The following is a 19179-nucleotide window of genomic DNA, read 5'->3' on the forward strand; positions in this document are numbered from 1 at the left end:
AGGGTGACAAAAAACACATACACAAACAGTAAAATTTCTATCTTATGCAAATTTGCATTTTCTTTGGTAAGAAATCATCCTACTTATATCATGATAACCGTTCCAAAAGAAGATGTTTTGTTATACCTCACAATAGAATTAAATTTCGCATTTTTACTTCGTGTAAAAGAACGCATTACATAATGCTTCAATTTACACAAACTTGACTGGATATTATATCACATGGAGCAATCATCAGTGGTGCTCTCATTTGGATATTATAAATCAAGCAGAATGTCATCAGACTTAGACCAGCTTTCCACCAAAGGCAAAGCACAGAACAAAGAGCAGTTTCTTTGATGAATTTTCCAAATTCATATTTCAAACTGTTGTACAAATTACATCAAAAATTTTAGTACACTCACCAGTTGCCTCTTGGCTGCAACATTCACTTTTTCTTCTACCTCGAAAAACTAGAGGCAGATTCAGGATTTAAATTATATGGATTCACTTAGTATAAAACCTATTGTATTTTTAAAATTATGGGTTCATATCTACTATTTGTTTTCAATTTTGATGAACTTTTACACAAATTTATGCTCTATGTCGAAAGTACCGGGTTCATATGAACCCGGTGCCAAAACGTTGCATCCGCCTCTGTCGAAACCCTCATCCCCACCACCCAAAAAAACAACTGAAAAGTCAATCTTGATGAACTACCCAACTACTACCAGGAGCTGCTTTCATGCCCCTCTTGATCATCTCTCTTCTGAGTCCTTCCGCTTCCTCAAATCGCCCACTGGTAGCATAAATTCTTGCCAATATCACAAAATTAGCAGGATTCTCAGGCTCTACTTCAAACAAAGCCCTTCCAGCTATTTCTGCCAGCTCGACTTCTCCATAAGTTCGACAAGAAGCAAGAAGTGCTCCCCAAGCTTTAGCAGTCACCTTCACTGGCATTCGCCTAATAACGTCATACGCCTGATGCAATCTTCCCGCCCTACTCAATACATCTACCAAACAAGCATAGTGATCACTGCTTGCTTCAGCACCATATCGATCTCTCATACGAGCAAAGTACATTTGTGCTTCATCAGCTAATCCAGCATGACTACAAGCTTTCAATACTCCAAGGAAAGTGATCCCATCGGGCCTTACATTGGCCATTTCCATTTCCTTAAAAACTTCAAGTGCTATTCTTGCTTGCCCCTGAAGCGCGTAAGCTGAGATCAAACTGCTCCAAGCAACCACATCCCTGTTCCTCATACTGACAAACACATGATGGGCTTTGTCAAGACACCCGCAACGCCCATAAGCCTCTATCAATCCGCTCTTCAATTGGGGGTCCGGATCAATGTCATTCCTTATTGAATACCCATGAATCTGTTTGATCAAGTTCACATCCGCTATGCCAATACATGCACGTAACAGTGCAAGAACCGTAATCAAATTCGGCCTCAAACCCATTCTTTCCATTTTTCTATAACACAAAATGGCCTTAGAAAACCCGTCATCTGTTTCCGCCAATGCTGCAATAATCACGTTAAACGTGGAAGAATTAGGCGCCACGTCCATTACTCGAAACAGTTCTAACGCACTGTCAACATCATTAGAATGTGCGTAAAGCGAAATAATCGAGTTCCAAACGACTACATTTCTCTCAGGATATTCATCGAACAGTTGGCGTGCGGACGCAAGTGAGACACACTTACCATACATGTCGACTAAAGCGCAAGCAACAAAAGGGTTGGAGGTAAAAGATGCTTTGTATGTGTGAGCGTGAATGGTGGTGCCGAGCTGAGAGAAGTTAAGGGCGGCGCATGACTTAAAAGCAAGAGGAAATACGAAAGGGTCGAGCGAAAGGGAAAGTGAAGAGTGAATTTGGTGGAAAAGAGAAAGAGCTTGTTCATGTCGGCCTTGATTAACGTGGGATGTTAAGAGCTTTGTGTGAGAGAGCAAACGTAGGAAGTTTGAAGAATAAGTGCTCATTGTTTTGTAGCTTTTGCCGCCCAACTTTGATTATACCGTTGGATAGTTCTTTTTTTAAAAGGTTGAGCTTATTTTAACTATCCGCCCAAACAAAAACAAAAAAATATTCAAATCATCTCATTATATCGAGCGGCGGAAATAATTTTTTTGCAAATGATGCGCAACAGAATTTTGTAAGTGGTTTTGTAAGTGGCAGAGTGATTTTGATGCCATGATCTATTGAGATTCAATTATTTATCGCTCTGATAGTTGGAGTAAGTGAATTCGGTGGCGGGTCTACATGGAGTGTTATGGGTGCTTAAGCACTCATTGCCTTTAATTAAACTAAGTAGATTTACATAGGCAACTATCAAAAAATTTAGATAAGCATCATGGGCGGATGCGATATACAGTTACTGGGTTCAACTGAATCCAGTACTTTCGACACGAAACATAAATTTATATGTAAAAAATATTAAAATTACAATAAATAGTAAGGATGGACTCATACTTTTAAAATATAATGAGTTCAATGCTAAAACTTTAAATGTTGAACCCATATAATTAAAATTTTAGATCCGCCTATAACAAGCATTGAGTGAGCACCCATAGCTAAACCCTTATTCCTTCTTTTGGAATTTTTTCGACGAGCACTCATAACTTTAAAATATTGGATCCGCCGAGTGAAATCAATAGGTAAAAACCTCTTGATGTTTGAGACAGTTGGAGGAGGATATGGGAGGCCAAGATGAAAAGATAAATATAGAGGAGAGGCCAACTAATGTTTGGCCATGGCATTGCTTGTTTTCAAAAGTAAGACATACAGGAATATAAAAGAAGAGTACAATCATAATTGCAACATATTTAAGTACAATCGAATTACAAATAAGTACAAAATTCTATCAAGGAGCTTTAGAGATATAATGGAGGTTAATGAATCGTTTTAGTGATAAAGTAATAGATTTTAGAGGTAATACTTGTCGAGCACTAGTAGTAGTTTCAAAAACTATGGGAGCTAAATGGTAAATCAAGCTTGGTAAATTCCTATTTTGGCATCAAATGGAAAGGTTCAATTAATAAAAGATACGGGGCAAGAACAGATTCAACATTCAGTAATTTTTTCTTGTAATCGGTAATGAGAATCATAGGGTTATGATCATGATTATATGTTACAATTTATCACTTGGATAACATCAATTTACATACAACACTACACTATTTCGATAAAGATAAGGATTCTGATCTTCACTAGTACTAGCAAAGCATCTCATTATTGTAGCTACAATTTGAAGTGTTTCATCTCTGACCAATCCCCCAGAACACTTAAAACGGCAACTCTATTTTGTGGTAAAAATATAATGTTAACCAGGCTTCCTACAGAAAGCTAAGCCCGTGAGAGAACATAGCAGCAAAAGCATTCATTCGAGTTTTGGGCAAAGACAAGCCAACCTCTAAATCTCCTTTTGAGTCTTTGGACTTGCTGAGGGACATCGATACGCCATCACCATTGTCAATAGAAACGAACTCTAACTTTTCTGGTTTTCCCCAACCAAAATCAACAGCATAAAAGTTAAGTTTTGTTGATCCAGCAATAGTAAGCGACCGTTTAATGTCTACGGAGCAAAATTCCTTGAACCACTCCCCAGTGAGAATATAATTTTCATCCTTCATCCTTTTCTGAATGGTTTCTCCAATTAATTCCACAGCAATTGTAAAACCTTCTTTTCCTGCTAAGTCAACATGACTTGCTCTTGCAACGAGCGTCACTAAGCAATTCCCGAAATAAGATTGAGGAAGTGGTGGATTGAGACGCGATCTGCAATCTGCTACACATCCCAAGAACTCTGTTACATTTTCTTCTATCTCTTCTCTGATCGCGTCCTCTGATTTTATCAAGCAAGTCCATACATAAGCACATGTTACTGTGAAAGATGTTACATGAGTTAGGTTTGGTCGTCTTGACAACATTAAATTCTTGAGCTTCGTGATGTCATCATGTGTTATAATAAATGTACCTCGAACTTTATCAGGAGGAGTCACAATGTCACACATCTCCAACTTAAATTTCTGCATCTCATCCCATATAGACATCGCTTGTCCATGAGGGTCTTTGATTACGGACCTATCATAAAACGGAATAAACTCATTAGCTAAGAATTGTTCATCTCCACTAAATTTATTAAGCGACGCCCATGCCCTTATGAACCCTAATATAGTAGCTCCATCACCAGCAACGTGATGGTTAGTGAAACCAACGGATATACCATTATTCGGAAAAAGTGTCACTTGAATGGCTAAGACCGGGGCTAATTGGACGCCTGGTGCATCCTTAGGTTCTGCCAACTGAGGAACAAAGTGATACAAATCCTTAGAATTTCGGGGATTGTTACCAATGAGATGATTGAAATCCATATCCATCTTAGAAAAAGTAATACAGAATCCCCTGTTACATAAAGCAACTCAGGATAACCGCTCGAATTTAGTGGACAAGCAACGTTGCCAGCTAAGGGTATATAGTGTTTGAGAGCGAGGGAGAGTGAATCTTTAAGAGTAGGAATAATAGTTTGGACGAAATCGGATCTGGAGATGGGGAGCTTGTAGAATAAAATCCGCCGCATACGGTGGAAAGCTAACCAAATATGATCAAAATATGTGAGAGGGAGTGTGAGCTCAGCTGCACTGCCGGGAGGTGGCGCAACTTGACATTGCTCAATCACAGACGCCATTGTTGTAACTTTTGGTTAAGATACACAGAAAGTAGGTTTGGCTTATCAATATATAGAAATATTGCATGTGACAAAAATTATTGCTTCTGATATCGTACATGAATTATTAGGCCAATACTGCATATTGAAAGCTAATAGGTGGTTGTAGAAAAATCCAATTGCACATCAATGATTTTTCATCTTTACAATAAATTTCACGCTGAAGTAGACCATAATAAGAATAGACCATATCTTTTCTTTAACTATTCAGTATTCGAAATTTATCAGCTCAAGTAATCTGAATTCGTGTTGAATTAGACCATAATAAGAATAAAAACTCCCTACAAAAAATTTTTAATATTCTCAGGGTTCAAATCCGAAACCTCTCATTAAGTGTATATGAATCCCGATCATTCCAGCAAACTCTTTTGTGGTGCCAACCTTTTTTACCTACTAATTCGGTGTGGACAGAAAATTCAGCGTGTGGGGAGTTGAGAATACATACAACTTCATCATTGATTAAATTTAGTTGTTTGGTCAATCATATAGGAAATCAATATTATGGGAAATTTAGCATTGCCTTGAAATGGCGATATATATCACCTTGGTTAGTGAATGGATGAATTCAAACGAAAATAATCAGTTGATAGATCTCTTCAGAAAATTTGGCACACAACCGTATGTGAATATATAAACGTCAAAAGCAAGACATAAATTGCACAAGACTGTGAAATCCATTTCCAGAAAAAGAATTGTTCTTCCTGATTGCACTTTCTCATTATTTGATTAGAAAATAGTAGGGTATATAAATGCTAAATAAATAGGAATGTTGTTAAAACCTTGGACGATATTATATTTAAATAATAATAAAGGCTGCCAGTGCTTGAAAATGACATTATTAATGATTAATTGTTGCATCCCTGCAACATAAGAAAGACGTTATTGTAATGGTAAAAGGGGTTCAAAATCACGAGTTCAAATCCTAGATATTATATTTTAGTATTTCATTGCTCTGGGTTGTTTCTGCTGCATGCTTCAGCCTTAATAGACAGGTATAGATGAGAGGAAATTTTAAGTGATAGTATAAAGATGAATTTTCATAATCCTCTGCAGTTTAGAGCCTAGTAACTATAGTTTGTCTAATTACTATTCGTAACTACTGTTTAATTATTACCAACTTGTATCACTTGTATTCAAACGTGCAATCGAATACATCCTGTGTCAACTGTATTCGTTCGCGCAACGAATACAACATGTATTGATTGTATTCGTTGAACGAATATAACCAAGGCAAAATACAAAAATACTGAAAAATAAAATGTTTTTTATTGAGAGTCGAACGCAAGACCTCCGCTAACTAAGCAAGTGCTCTAACCAACTGAGCTACGAGAGCTTCTTGCTCTCTTGTTTCAGTTCAAAACAATTAATCTCTTGTTTCATGGATTTGCTATAAAATTCAAATATAGCTACGAATGATAAATTTGCTTAAGGTATAGTTACGAATGATAAATACAATGTATATGTTTGATGTGTCGCGTAAATTGAGGCTTCCGAGTTTCTCTCAAATTCTGAAGATTATTTGAAGTGAAGATGTTAGATGAATAACAGCTCGCTGCTATAATTCATCTAATATATGTCAGCTTAATTCTTTTCATTCTCAGACTGTTGATACTAATTCCCTTTACCTTTCATACAACACCAGGTGATTTATTAACTCTTTGCATGAAAAGAACAACTAAATCAAACTCCATTTCCTCCACAACGAGCAGAAACGACAGAGAGGATTCATCCAACTCCAATTAAGGACCCGTTTAGCTGTTGTGGTGTTTCAAGAGAGCAAAATGTATCAAGAAGATATGGAGCAAAATAGAAAATACTTTGAAGACAAGGTCACAGTAGAGCATACTTAAGATACTAAGGACTTTTGGCCCTTTGGTCCAAACTTGAAAAATGTATATGAGGAAAAGAAGATAGATGTTATTAACTTTTTGCAGCACTGATTTTGTACAGGGCTATCTTCTGGATTGAGCTAAATTATACGCCAACTTCGGTATCAGGGAGAAGTATGGCTATTCCGCCTATCAAAATATACAACAACAACAATCCGGTAAAATCTCACAAATGGGATATGGGGAAGGACGAAGGTAGTGTCTACTCAGACCTTACCCCTACCTCGGAGGAGTAGAGAGGTTGTTTCCGATAAACTCTCGGGCTCAAGAAGATGAAAATAGACAATAGATCACTAACCCACCTATCAAATATACTTTAGGTGTCACACCCCTTTAATACACCCCAAAAAGACATGTGTTATGAATTGTTGTAGGTTAAAGAGTTTTTCCAATTAAAGTGACAAACTTGAGTAAGGACTATTTTATTTACAGAATCGCCACTTGGAATTGAGTTTTTGGGTGTTCCAAGCCACCTTTTATTTGAATCCCTAGTCAAAGGAATGTTTGACTCTATTATTATTGGTCTGCGAAAACAAAGTCCGGGTAAGAAATTCTGTTGACCGGAGAGAAGGTGTAAGGCATTCCCCGAGTCCCGTGGTTCTAGTACGGTCGCTTTATTGACTACAACTTGGCTTGAATTAATTTTGGATAAACTGTGATTTATTGATTTCCATATTTTATCTATCCGCTTTCAATTATTAAAATATGGAATTATCTTTGAAACGAATCACGTGTATGGATCCGTTTTGTTCATTGTGCCAAAACCATGTCACACATACGTGTACACAATTAATAACACTTTATTATTATCAAGATTGTTTGGTCAAGGTCACGCGAACGCTTACCCTGATTTAGTTTGGGAATCATAATCATGTCACGCGAACATGTACATAATCACGATAATAAATTTAAAACGCGCTTAAATCGCTCTAACGATGTTCCAGTAGTTCATCCTATACTAATTTGAGATTATTGTAAGGCCATGGATTATGAAAGTTGTAACGGATAAAGTGTACAAGGATGAAATAATTTATTAAGGGTCAAATCTCTGCATGCCTCTACGCTCAAACTTCCAACAAATCAGGCATAAGCGTAGATAGGCTCAAAATAAGGCCCCAAGTCTTAAACTACTGCAACATGTTCTAACTCTAATCCATAAGAAAATATGAAATTAACTCATTCATGGATAAAATGCATACATAACCATGAAAGACAAAATCAGAATCCATTCTATTTAACTTACAAAATTAATAACCAACTGACTCACACTTTTATGCCTACACCCTGTTACAAAGATAGCCTTATCTAAACAATATAATGACAGCCATTTTCAGTAACAAACAATTCCCAAAAAGTTATGCATCTCGATTCTGCCTTTGTTGATTCCTATGGAGGCCAACTCTTAAACATGAACTCTTCCCGGTATCAATACATGATTACTACGCTAATAAACAACTACCGAGCCACTGATCTTTCAACCCAACTGATTATGCAAGTTTCATTTCAGCATGTGACAGTACTAAAAAAAGGAATTAAGCTAATACAATAAAGTGGCTCACGTTCAGGAAATCAAACTCAATCAGAAATCTTATTCTAGTTGAGTTTACCGGCAGCGAAAGCTAAGTCAAAACAGATAGGTTCTAATAGCAATAGCAAATGAGGTCTAAACCGACCATAGCTTCGATTAAGAACAGCAAATGAGCCGGAGAATAAAAACAATTACATATCATAGCAAATCTGAACACAGTTTAAAGGAATACATACCTAATTACGAAGGAATTGAATTTAGAAGAAAGGGTAGCCAAATAAAGGCTTAATTCCGCAAATTAGAGTTCAGCTACAGATTTAGCAGTCAACAGCAAATTCCAACAGCAATCAACAATGTTTTTGAGAGATGACCACTCTTAGAATCCTAGAAATTATCAAGAAAACCCAACAGCTCTTTGAAATCCCTTTTTCTTTCACTTTTTCCTCTATTTTTTCAAACCGTAGAACTACAGATCTAAACTTGATATTTTTGGGGTATTTGGAGTATTTTCAGTTGCTCCTTCGTGTGAGATCTGTGTGTGAATTGAGAGTGAAAATTCAGCATGAATCTGTATGAGAGTAGAGATCCGTGTGAATGGGGTCAGAATGAGCTTATATCCTCCAGAGAAAAAAAAATGGGCAGCGGCTAGGGTCTTAAAAATGGGAGAAAGGTCTTCCCCTTCTAGAAAGCAGAGGGCTGCTAGGGTTTTTGTAAAGGAGGAGGGATCCGTCCTTTTTTTTTCTTTGTCTGAAAAGTGTGTGTTTTAATAGCTAAAAATGAGGTATGAGGTTTATGAGTGGGGGACAAGCATGGGGGACAAGGAAAAGTGGAGAGGGGACAAAGTGTGGGGGGACAAGCATGGGGGACAAGTATGGGAAGATGGGAGCGGGAAATATTCAAGCACGGTAAAAAATTAGGTGCTCACATTAGGCAAATTGTCATTCAAGTGCTATCGATGAGACAGAAAGCCTCATCGCCTGCAACTATGGGTCAAAGGGGGTGCCGAACATGGTAAATATTAAAGGGCTAACCACATATAGCTCAAAATATAACAGTGAAAAGCAAAATCAACACATAGAGAACTAGAAGGCATTGCAAATGGGACAAGACTTGGTCTGTATAGGTGTTTACTTCAGGGAAGATATGAAATTAGAAATGCTAATCGGAAAACGACAAGGTCTCTGCAACTAAGTTGACTACAGAAAAAACAAGGTCCGTCAGAGGCGGAGCTAGGACCTTTAGTTTATGGGTTCTGGACCATAATCTTTTTTACTTACTGGGATCTAAATAGACTATTTATACAATATTCAATAAATTTTTCAACACAAATTCAGGGTTTGAGCCAAAACTATTGAGTTGTGCCGAACCCGTAGCTATAAACTATTGAGTTGTGCCGAACCCGTAGCTATAAAGCTGGCTCTGCCCCTGAGGTCCGTCGCTTGATTGAAATCACAATAATTAAACGAGAAATACATCAAAACAACAACAAGAGTGCACTAACAACTAATATAAGGCAACAAATGGGAAAGCAAAAGTTCATCATTCAATATGTCATAATTATCAGATAGCTCTAAACTAGTTGAACCAAATTTGATAAAACATCTTACACTTCCACTATGCCATGAAACAGAATTAGCAGAGCGACATCCCATGTCGATTGAACTTGGTAAAATACTTTACCTTCTAATCATGTTCTTCTTTCTTGCACCAAGAAGTTCTATAGTCCAGCTAGTCTTCAATCCATAAACTTCCAATTCCTTCCAAGAACTCATCCGAAACTACACTATCCCCTTGAAGCAAAACAAGCGATTCCATGTAATTTTGAACATAAAACGAGCGGGAACTCCCACGAATACCAAGATCCTTCTTGTGTCCACTATTTGGATCATAAGAAACCAGCTCATAGCTCCTAGTTGAAAACAAAACTTCACCATTATTCCTATATCCAACTACTCTCTCCATATCATCCAAATTTATACTATAAAATCTACTCCAAGATTCCAAAACTCCGTACTGCTTCATCGCCCATACTTCACATGAACCACCATCTATCTCCCTCTCATACTTAACAACAGCAAGGGAGCCCTCAAACACCATGATCGATAAATTCGTTGCAATTTGACCAGCTAAAGCATCCGGCAGCATAATATCCCCAAACACCTCATCAGCTATACTAAAAAACATAATTAAACTCCGAACACCACCATTCTCGCCCACATCATATGCAATCCAATGGACAGCTCCATTCACAAATGCCTGAGACCACATAAACTCCACCATACAATGCTTAATCTCAGCTCCTATCACTCTCCTCCAAACCCCAGTATTGAGTGAATAAATTTCAACCTCAGGAGGAACATTATACCTAGAAAATACATCATCATTCTTATGATACACAAGTCTGACCAACTTGTAATCATCATCATCATTATTAGACAAATGATCAGCACCAAATCCAAGTACAAACATGTCGGGTGACTTAAACCTAATTAAAGGCAAGGGTAAAGTTGTAAACTTTTGAATAGAAGGGTTCCATAGAATTACAACTACATTCCCTACGTCAGCAAAAAAATCATCACACAAACACATGATTCCATTGCAGCTGCCAACTATTCTGAAATACCCAAGTTGGCAATTGAATGGCAAATTCAGTTGTGATGAGAAATCCAAGCAAAAGGGTCGATTTTTACAGTCTTGAAATAGTGAATAATATTCTTTATTGTGAGTATTATCGTAACGCCTAAGAAGAAGGGTGGAGGTTTTGGGGGTTTGGTTGAGGTGTGTGGAGATGAAAGCAGGGCTGCTGATAAGGGAATTCCATGATTTGGAGACAGCTCTGAAACGGAGCAGGGATTTTACAGGAAGTTTTAGCAGGATTTCGATCAAAAGATCAGGAGGAAAGTAGGAGTTAGAATCAGTCATTGATCAGTTTGAAAGAGGGAGAAACAAGAACCTAGTTGTTGAAGAGAATTTTGGTAAAAGTGGGATATTTTATAATACATTAGTGTGAACCTATTTGATTGGACACGAAATTTAAGAAAATAGAATAAACTTTTAAATTTATGGTGTAAAATGAGAAACATATATTTTATGTGGTTATAAATTATTGCATAAAGTTAAATTGTTTCCAAATAAGCAAATAGGTCATTCTTTTTGACACACACTAAAAAAGAAATAGGTTCACATAAATTAAAATGGAGGGAGTATAAAAAAGGTTAAATTACACTAAACACCTTGGGAGGCGTTTGGATAGCGTGAGACAAGAATTCTAATTTCGGTATAAAATATGCGATTCTATTTATTCATTGTTTACGTATTACTCTATTCGTCCTAATTTATGTGGCATCGTTTGACCAATCATGAAGCATAAGAAAGAAAAGAATTTTTTTTGAAATTTATGGTCTAAAATAAGTTAAATAGTTTTTAAATATTAAAAGATGTCATACTTTTCGGGACATATGAAAAAGGAAGAAGTAACACATAAATTGAGATAAAGGAATAACTAATTTGGATATAAATCTTTACCTCTATCTAACTTACTCAGACTCCGCTTGTAAAATTTCACTGAATTTATTATTATTTTTACCAAAATATTAATATTATTCTAAATTCAATGTAGAATAAGTAATGATAAGTAATATCATCATTAGTAATCCCCGGATAAAGATATGAATATGACAATTTTAGCCCTCAAATGCCCTTTTCATTACCATATCAAATGTTGAAATTGAAAATAAAATTTTGTCCATGTTTGTTCAGCTTCAAACCAAATACTGCATCTTTTATTTTTAATTCGTTTGAATCAAACAAAACAATTCTGTTAAATAATCTAGGAATTATGAATTCCAACATTACAAACGACCCCTTTTAAAATAACTCAGTTACAAATACCCCGGAAAGAAAGTTACAAATATACTCCTTTAGGAATGTCAAAATAGCATAAGCTAGTTAGTTTTTGGATTTTGATAATTAAAAAATAACTAGCATTTGTAAAATTATTAAAAACCTCAATATTTTATAATATTTGAACAAAATTTACCTTTAGTAAATACGGAAAAAATCTAGCATAATATGCTAGAGTATGAAACTCTTGCATATAAAACTTCGGCGCATTATACTGGAGCTCAAACTTTAAAAATACTTTGAATGCGAATTACACCATATTATGTTGAAATTTACATACAAGTTATTTTGAACTCCAACATATTATGCTGAAGTGTAAGAAGTTGGAACTCCAACATATTATGTTGATATTTTTTTGAATCTTAATTTAGGATATTTTTGTCCAGATTTACTTACCAAATATAAAAAAAAAAAATTTAAATTTTGATTAATTTTAAAGCAAGGGCTATTTTGTAGTTATACATTAGGCGAATTTTAAATTTCTTCCTGTATGAATTGATTGCGGGTCGGACTCTTCGGGTTATCGAATTTTGCAAAACCCCAAACCCCCACTCTTCTTCTGAGTAACCAATTTTCTAGCAATGGCTGAAGTCTAAAACTCCAAAACCTTAACTTCTCCGACCTCCAAAAACAATGTCGATTACACTCTCAGCTCTCTCATCTTCAATCCCATCTCTCAATAAATTCCATAAAATCTCCTCCTCACATTTTCCTTTAAATGCTTGCCCTCGTAATCAGAATATAATTTTTCCCTTATCTATAACCAGAATTAAACCTTTCAAACTAGAATTGACCCAAAAAAGATATTCCGGGCTTTTTGGTAGTAATTGTGGATTTTCGTTAATTAAGAAAAATGGGTTTATTGTGAAAGCTGAGAATGGAAAAAATGTTGAGAAAGCTGAAAATGAGGCTAGGGGAGAGAGCACAATGCCGGATAGATTCAGGTATTTGACCAAAGAAGCTCCTGATAATCCTGTTAGATGGCCTTGGTTCATAGGTATGTACAATCAAACCACTTTATAGCAACCTCCTTTGTTCCGATATTTTTTCACTGCTATAGTGAACTGCTGTTATAGAGAACATATACTATAACATAACATGACAAATTGGTTCCAAAGCAAACTTGGTTGTTATAGTGAACTATTATAGAGGATTACTGTTATAGAGATGTCCATTATATACAATCAAACCTCTTTATGCAACCCTGTTTGTTCCGATATTTTTTGGCTGCTTTAGTGAACTGTTGTTATTGATAACATATACTATAACATAACATGACAAGTTGGTTCCAAAGCAAACTTGGTTGTTATAGTGAACTATTATAGAGGATGACAGTTATAGAGATGTCTATTATATACAATCAAACCTCTTTATGCAACCCCGTTTGTTCCGATATTTTTTGGCTGCTTTAGTGAACTGCTGTTATTGATAACATATACTATAACATAACATGAAAAATTGGTTCCAAAGCAAACTTGGTTGTTACAGTGAACTGTTGTTATAGAGGATGTATGTTATAGAGAGGTCTATTATATACAATCAAACCTCTTTATGCAACATCGTTTGTTCCGATATTTTTTGGTGGTTATAGTGAACTGCTGTTATAGATAACATATACTATAACATAACATGACAAATTGGTTCCAAAGCAAACTTGGTTGTTATAGTGAACTGTTATAGAGGATGACTGTTAAAGAGAGGTCTATTATATACTCCCTTTGTCTCAATTTATGTGATACTCTTTCCTTTTTAGTTTGACTTAAAAAATGATATATTTCTATATTTAGAAATAGTTTAACTTTAAACTTCTCATGATCAATTGGGACACAAGTATCTATGGCTTGTTATAAAAGCGTTTGGTTCTTTCTTAAAAACTATGCCCAGTCAAACATCATACATAAAATTGGGATGGAGAGACTAGTACTCTTTTTTTTGGAATAAAATTTGCCCAAATAAAGCAGAATGGATATACATGATTCATGTATTCGACCGCGAGTAAGCATAGTTGATTGATTGATATGCCTGTTAACTTGTATGTTGGTGGTCTGATTGTACTCTAGCTTTGGTATTGCTGTATGAGAATTCAATTTCCCTTACAAAAAGAAAGAAATCAGCTTTGATTTTTCTGTTTTTCTTAGTATTTTTTGGAATGAAATTGGCCCCAAATAAAGCTGAACGGATAAAAATGATTCATATAGTCAACCCCAAGTATGCCTAGTTGATTGATTGATATGCCTGTGAAAACTAGTACTATGTTTGTAGTCTGATTGTACTCTAACTTCCGCATTGCTGTATGAGAATTGGAGTGCCCTTACAAAAAGAAAAGAAGTCAGCTTTTGTTTCTCTGTTTCACTTAGTTTGAATGGTTGATGTTTCAACTTATATTATTTCCTAGTTGTGATAGTAGGAGAATTCATAGAGGGAATATTGAGATGAGAGTAGAGATCATTCTGCGGAATGGACGAAGTCTGAGCGAACACTGCTCTTATTTGAATGAAGCAAAAATATCGCAATCTTTATAATATTAAATGCTGTTATGTCCTAGTAGCAGTCCTATGGCTTATGATAATAGCATAATAATGGTAACTTTAACTACTTATCCTCTTGTTTGGTTGTGGTTAACTCCCATATAAAATGGAAATTATAGACATTTCAAGTCCTCTTAGCCTGAAGGATTTTTCTATTAGCCTCTCTTCTGTTTCTGTTTAGTAAATAAGATTTTATTAGAAAAGCGCCAGGAGGAGGAAATGAACTTTACATAATTACAAAATACATCAGTCAAAAGTGGTCGCAACAGTCAACCCTAAACAAAGTCAATCGCATGATACAATCTCATTGCCGTGCTCTGCTTTGTCATTATTATTTTCCTTGAGGATCTTTTTTCACTATTTACACTCCATTATAGGTTCCTCGGTTACCTTAATATTTTGTACTAGTTTCTTTTGTTCTAGTCTTCTAAGGTTCTCCTCTTTTACTATACTACAGGACTGTCTGCTTTGTGCAACAGTCTTGTTAATTGTTATCATTGTTTCTTTGATAATCCCTGTGAATTGACGATGTAGGGTGCTACCAGTATGATAAACTTCTATGTGTATTTGCTGACTGTTGAAATTTACCTTAATACACATTATGCAAATCTTCAACCCCCACCCCAAAAAAAAAAAGGAAAAAGATAAGAAAAGACCCACACAACAAATGTATTCATTCAGGCAATCTATGTCCATAGATAGATTATGACTTATGCAGTACCGGCATTCTTAAGGTTGAGATCTAGAAATTGCAATCTTAAGCCATGGGATAGGTCAATAATATACCTAAAATATCATCTGAGTATACATAATGATTGAATGGTATAGCTTGATAGAATCACCATTTCCCACCCACCCCTTTTTTTTCTCATTATATGTTTAAACACACATACATTACATAAAATTAGTCAATTCTCTATTCTTGGTCATTAGTTTAGCTGAGTGCCCCAGTCTAGGACGGTGATTTGTGTAGTTGATAGTATAGCTGCTGCTTGGAAAAAAAAGGAGTATAACTGCTGCTGAGTTGTTGAGTGATGTTAGTGGTAGTGCAACTACTTTATCGAGCCTTCCTTAGGGGGTAACAAGGTCACTGTTCTCTTACTCCAATGAATTCCTAGAAATTTTGAAGAATTCTGTTGGTTTACTGTTATATCTTTATCTGGACTACATGGTAGGTAAATAAGAAGGATTAGTTTGTCTCTTCTATGTTTGTCTTTTTGCGTTGTAAGCTTGACTTTTTCATATTTGTTAAAAGCAGCCCAAGATACTGTGTAGTTTTGGCGGGCAACTTGCCAGGACATGTATCTGTTGTAAAAGTATCATATAGTTGTTGATCATTTGTGTTCCTTACAGTTCTCATTAAGTAATGGATCGCCTCCTCGTTCTGCACTTTTCTTGTGTGGCCTGCCCTCTATTTATGAAGAAGTGTTCAATAGATATAGATAGAGTACTTAACTAACTCTGTAAATTGTTGTCGATATGCAGCATTGGCCTTTCTGCTATATGCCTGGAGAACTGTCTTGTGGGAACTGTCTAATTGGAAAAAAGCTGTGGGTGCTATCTTCCGATTTCTTGGTTACATCCCGAAACTTGCATTGTCCTTTATATACTACTTCATAGGGGATCAGATCACAGCTGTAATTAGATTTATTGAATCAACAATTTACTCCATTCGAGCTTTCTACTCTGGTGTAGTTGCATATGCACCACTTCAAGAGCTGACAACAATCATAATTTTGGCATCTTGTGTACTTGCCATTGCTGAAGCGGCTGTTCCAGATTCTGTGAACAGCCAACCGTACCTTCTTACAGCAGCTGGAATAATGGGATTCGCTGCTGTGAGAGGTTATATCTCTGAGCTGTTCTTTTGGTTTCTACTTGTGGGCTTGTTTGTCTTTGCTCAATTTATTAGAAAAAGAGACTATGTGTCTTCCGCATTGCCTGCTGCAGCTGTATTAGCTGCTGTCGGAGAGCCTTGGATTAGAATGGTAGTAATGGTTTCTTATGCTGCTTTGGCCGTTATTCAACATTCTAAGATGCCTTTAAATAAAAGTGAAGGTGAAACTACTGGTGCAGTTAAGAAGGTCCCGATTCCTCTGATTTGTGCTGCATTGGCCATTGGCGTTCGACTTGCTGCAAAATGGGCTGGTTATCGGCATTTGACTTGGATGATTGTTTGATATGCAACAAGTCTACCCCTTGTCCGCGCTGATAGAGCATTCTTAGTTTGAGCATTCTTAGTTGTTAGTTTCTACAGTGGCAACATGTTTTCTCATTTGGCAAAATTGCTGCTTCTTTCTCTTTTTTGCCTGTCCAGTTCTTTTTGTACAACTCATCTTTTACAGAGCTTATTTTTCCTTCAAATTATGTTCTAAAATCCACTGTAGTTGCAGTTTTTATTGGTTCTTTAATCTCTTTCCTTTTATATATGCAACTACAATGTAGAAGAGGCAAGACACTCAATGATATTGGCCATTTCAGATACGTGTGTGATTTTGCAAGAGTGGCGTGGTAAAAAACATAAAATTGTGAATTTGATTGAAACTTGTTAGATGACTAAATTTTTGTTACCCTGCAACTAACCTATTTTACAGCAACGTAAATTGTGATTAAAAAAATCAATACATCTAATTGAAGTCATTCGGTAAACAATGTAAATTGTCTTTCAAATTTTAATTTAATCGTGTTCAGAATATAACTTTTAGTTGGGAAAGGTGTCAAAGTCCTTTAACTTTGTGAAATAGCAGATTTCCCCATCATTAATAGTTGCGTCAGTTAGATCTTGTCGTTACCAAAATCGGCTTTCCAAATCGTGGTCCTCTATTACAAAGGAAAAAAATCAAATTTGTCATTGAACTATGCGAAATGGTGCAGATTTGCCCCTAAATTTTGAAGATGATCACTATTTCGAGATGACACCACTATTTTCTTCAGCACTTATTTCTATCCCCCAAGCTTAAAGAAACCACCCTCAGACTTTAAATAAGTTCAAATGGAACTCAAACTACAATTGTACGACCAAATCTGATCCTCAATTATAACGTAACTTCATCAACACAATCCCATCACTAATCTTTCTTAAATCACCAATAGCGATGTCAGAGCTCCACATCAACCCCCTAGTGCTAAAATAAACTCAAGAACAAAGAAATCAACTCCTAAATCATTTGCAACAGAAATGTGGTCTTTTCGTGGAGGTAACATAGTAATTAAGAAAGTGATAAAGATGAAGTGTGACTTTGTTTATTTGAATGAATGATTTTATATGAAAATTATTGTGTGTTCTTTTTTGGAGTGTCGTGGGAGTTATAAGCAGGTGTGGAGTAACAATGATCTTCACGTAGTGTTTTTAAAAATGGAAAATATTAATTGTTATAACGGTGATCGATTGAGGGATGAAATATGGTGGTCTAAAGAAATAGTGGTCAATTTTGAACAATTTTGCAAAGTTTAAGGGCAATGTAGATCATTTCTCTTAGTTCAACGAAAAAATTGACCTTTTCCTTTTAAATGACGGTTCACATATTGAAAAATTAGTGAATAAGCACGAATATAAACTACTTTTATTATGTCAAGAATAGATTTAATAGGATTGCACAAACTTAGGGCAAAGTGCAACAATAGCCACTTTTAAATCCACTATTTACAATATATTCATAATTTACAATGTATTTAAAAATTAATCAATTCACCCAAACTTCAGGACTAAGTATCCTGAATTTGGAAATTAAGAACTTAGTGTCCTGAATTTTTGAGCTGCTAATTTAAAATTCAGGACTAAGTGTCCTGAATTTCTGAACTTAGGACATAAGATTCGAACTTCTTGACACAATTTTCGAACTTTAGGGCACGATGTCCTGAAGTTTGAACTTTAAGAGTTAAACTCTAGGATGTCGTGTCCTGAAATTTGAGCGAAATCGGCTAATCTTTTAATACATTATAAATTGTGGATATATTTTAAATAGCATGCGTAAAAATAGCTACCTGGTGTCATTTCCCCACAAACTTAAAACTATGGTTGGAAAACATAGCTAGCACAATCTAAAATTTCAATATTTAGAGTAGACAATAAAATTGCTTAATGGGCAAAATACAAAACTAATTGGTCGGCAGAAACTAATTATATTTCTTATATAAAAATGTATTAAAAAATTATATATTTTGTACATATATTCCCATAAAGAGATTTTTACATTCCTATATACAATTTGAAACTTTATTACCCTCCCTACTCAAGTTTCAATTTAATTATATCATATATACAAATTTACCAATTATATACACTTTAGGAATTAAATGAGTATCTCTTTATATTAGAAATCAATTATTTCTCATCTTTATTCTCTCTCCCTCCTGCTCTCTCTCTCTCTCTCTCTCTCTCTCTCTCTCTCTCTCTCTCTCTCTCTCTCTCTCTCTCTCTCTCGCTATACGTCTCTCTCTATCTCTCAATCCCTAATTCCAGTAATGTAGAGCAAAGGAAAAGAGAGCAGCAATTCCATCATTGACAGCCATTAAAAAGCTTTGAAGCTTTGAATTTGAAATTGGGTTTTCAAATACCATTATTTGTTTGGATTGGGTGTTATTGTAAATAATTGAGAATATTATTTGGAGTTTATATC

General features: G+C 35.5%; 3 protein-coding genes and 1 pseudogene across 3 annotated transcripts; 1 reads left to right on the forward strand and 3 right to left on the reverse strand.

The window, feature by feature from the left end:
- Nucleotides 1–375: 375 nt before the first annotated feature.
- Nucleotides 376–2093, reverse strand: LOC107798475 (putative pentatricopeptide repeat-containing protein At1g03510). Its single transcript, XM_016621484.2, has one exon. It carries the CDS (start codon nucleotides 1966–1968, stop codon nucleotides 682–684), a length of 1287 nt encoding a protein of 428 aa, XP_016476970.1. The 5' UTR covers nucleotides 1969–2093; the 3' UTR covers nucleotides 376–681.
- A 953-nt stretch (nucleotides 2094–3046) lies between these two features.
- LOC107798476 (phenolic glucoside malonyltransferase 1-like) lies at nucleotides 3047–7630 on the reverse strand (annotated as a pseudogene).
- Nucleotides 7631–7744: 114 nt separating this feature from the next.
- On the reverse strand, nucleotides 7745–11101 carry LOC107798477 (F-box/kelch-repeat protein At3g06240-like). The gene has a single exon (XM_016621485.2). The coding sequence runs from the start codon at nucleotides 11049–11051 to the stop codon at nucleotides 9858–9860; it is 1194 nt and encodes a 397-aa protein (XP_016476971.1). The 5' UTR covers nucleotides 11052–11101; the 3' UTR covers nucleotides 7745–9857.
- A 1457-nt stretch (nucleotides 11102–12558) lies between these two features.
- LOC107798478 (uncharacterized) lies at nucleotides 12559–16959 on the forward strand. The gene is made up of 2 exons (XM_016621486.2): nucleotides 12559–13029; nucleotides 16046–16959. Exons 1-2 carry the CDS (start codon nucleotides 12666–12668, stop codon nucleotides 16738–16740), a joined length of 1059 nt encoding a protein of 352 aa, XP_016476972.1. The 5' UTR covers nucleotides 12559–12665; the 3' UTR covers nucleotides 16741–16959.
- Nucleotides 16960–19179: the final 2220 nt, after the last annotated feature.

This window comes from Nicotiana tabacum, chromosome 23, assembly GCF_000715075.1.
Source record: "Nicotiana tabacum cultivar K326 chromosome 23, ASM71507v2, whole genome shotgun sequence".
Classification (NCBI taxonomy): domain Eukaryota; kingdom Viridiplantae; phylum Streptophyta; class Magnoliopsida; order Solanales; family Solanaceae; genus Nicotiana; species Nicotiana tabacum.

Excerpts from the sequence above, each read along its gene's own strand:
- LOC107798475 (XM_016621484.2), bottom strand. The coding sequence starts at position 1,968 with ATGAGCACTTATTCTTCAAACTTCCTACGTTTGCTCTCTCACACAAAG.
- LOC107798477 (XM_016621485.2), bottom strand. The coding sequence starts at position 11,051 with ATGACTGATTCTAACTCCTACTTTCCTCCTGATCTTTTGATCGAAATC.
- LOC107798478 (XM_016621486.2), top strand. The coding sequence starts at position 12,666 with ATGTCGATTACACTCTCAGCTCTCTCATCTTCAATCCCATCTCTCAAT. Across the intron at positions 13,030-16,045 it reads TAGATGGCCTTGGTTCATAG|CATTGGCCTTTCTGCTATAT; the intron begins GTATGTACAATC and ends GTCGATATGCAG.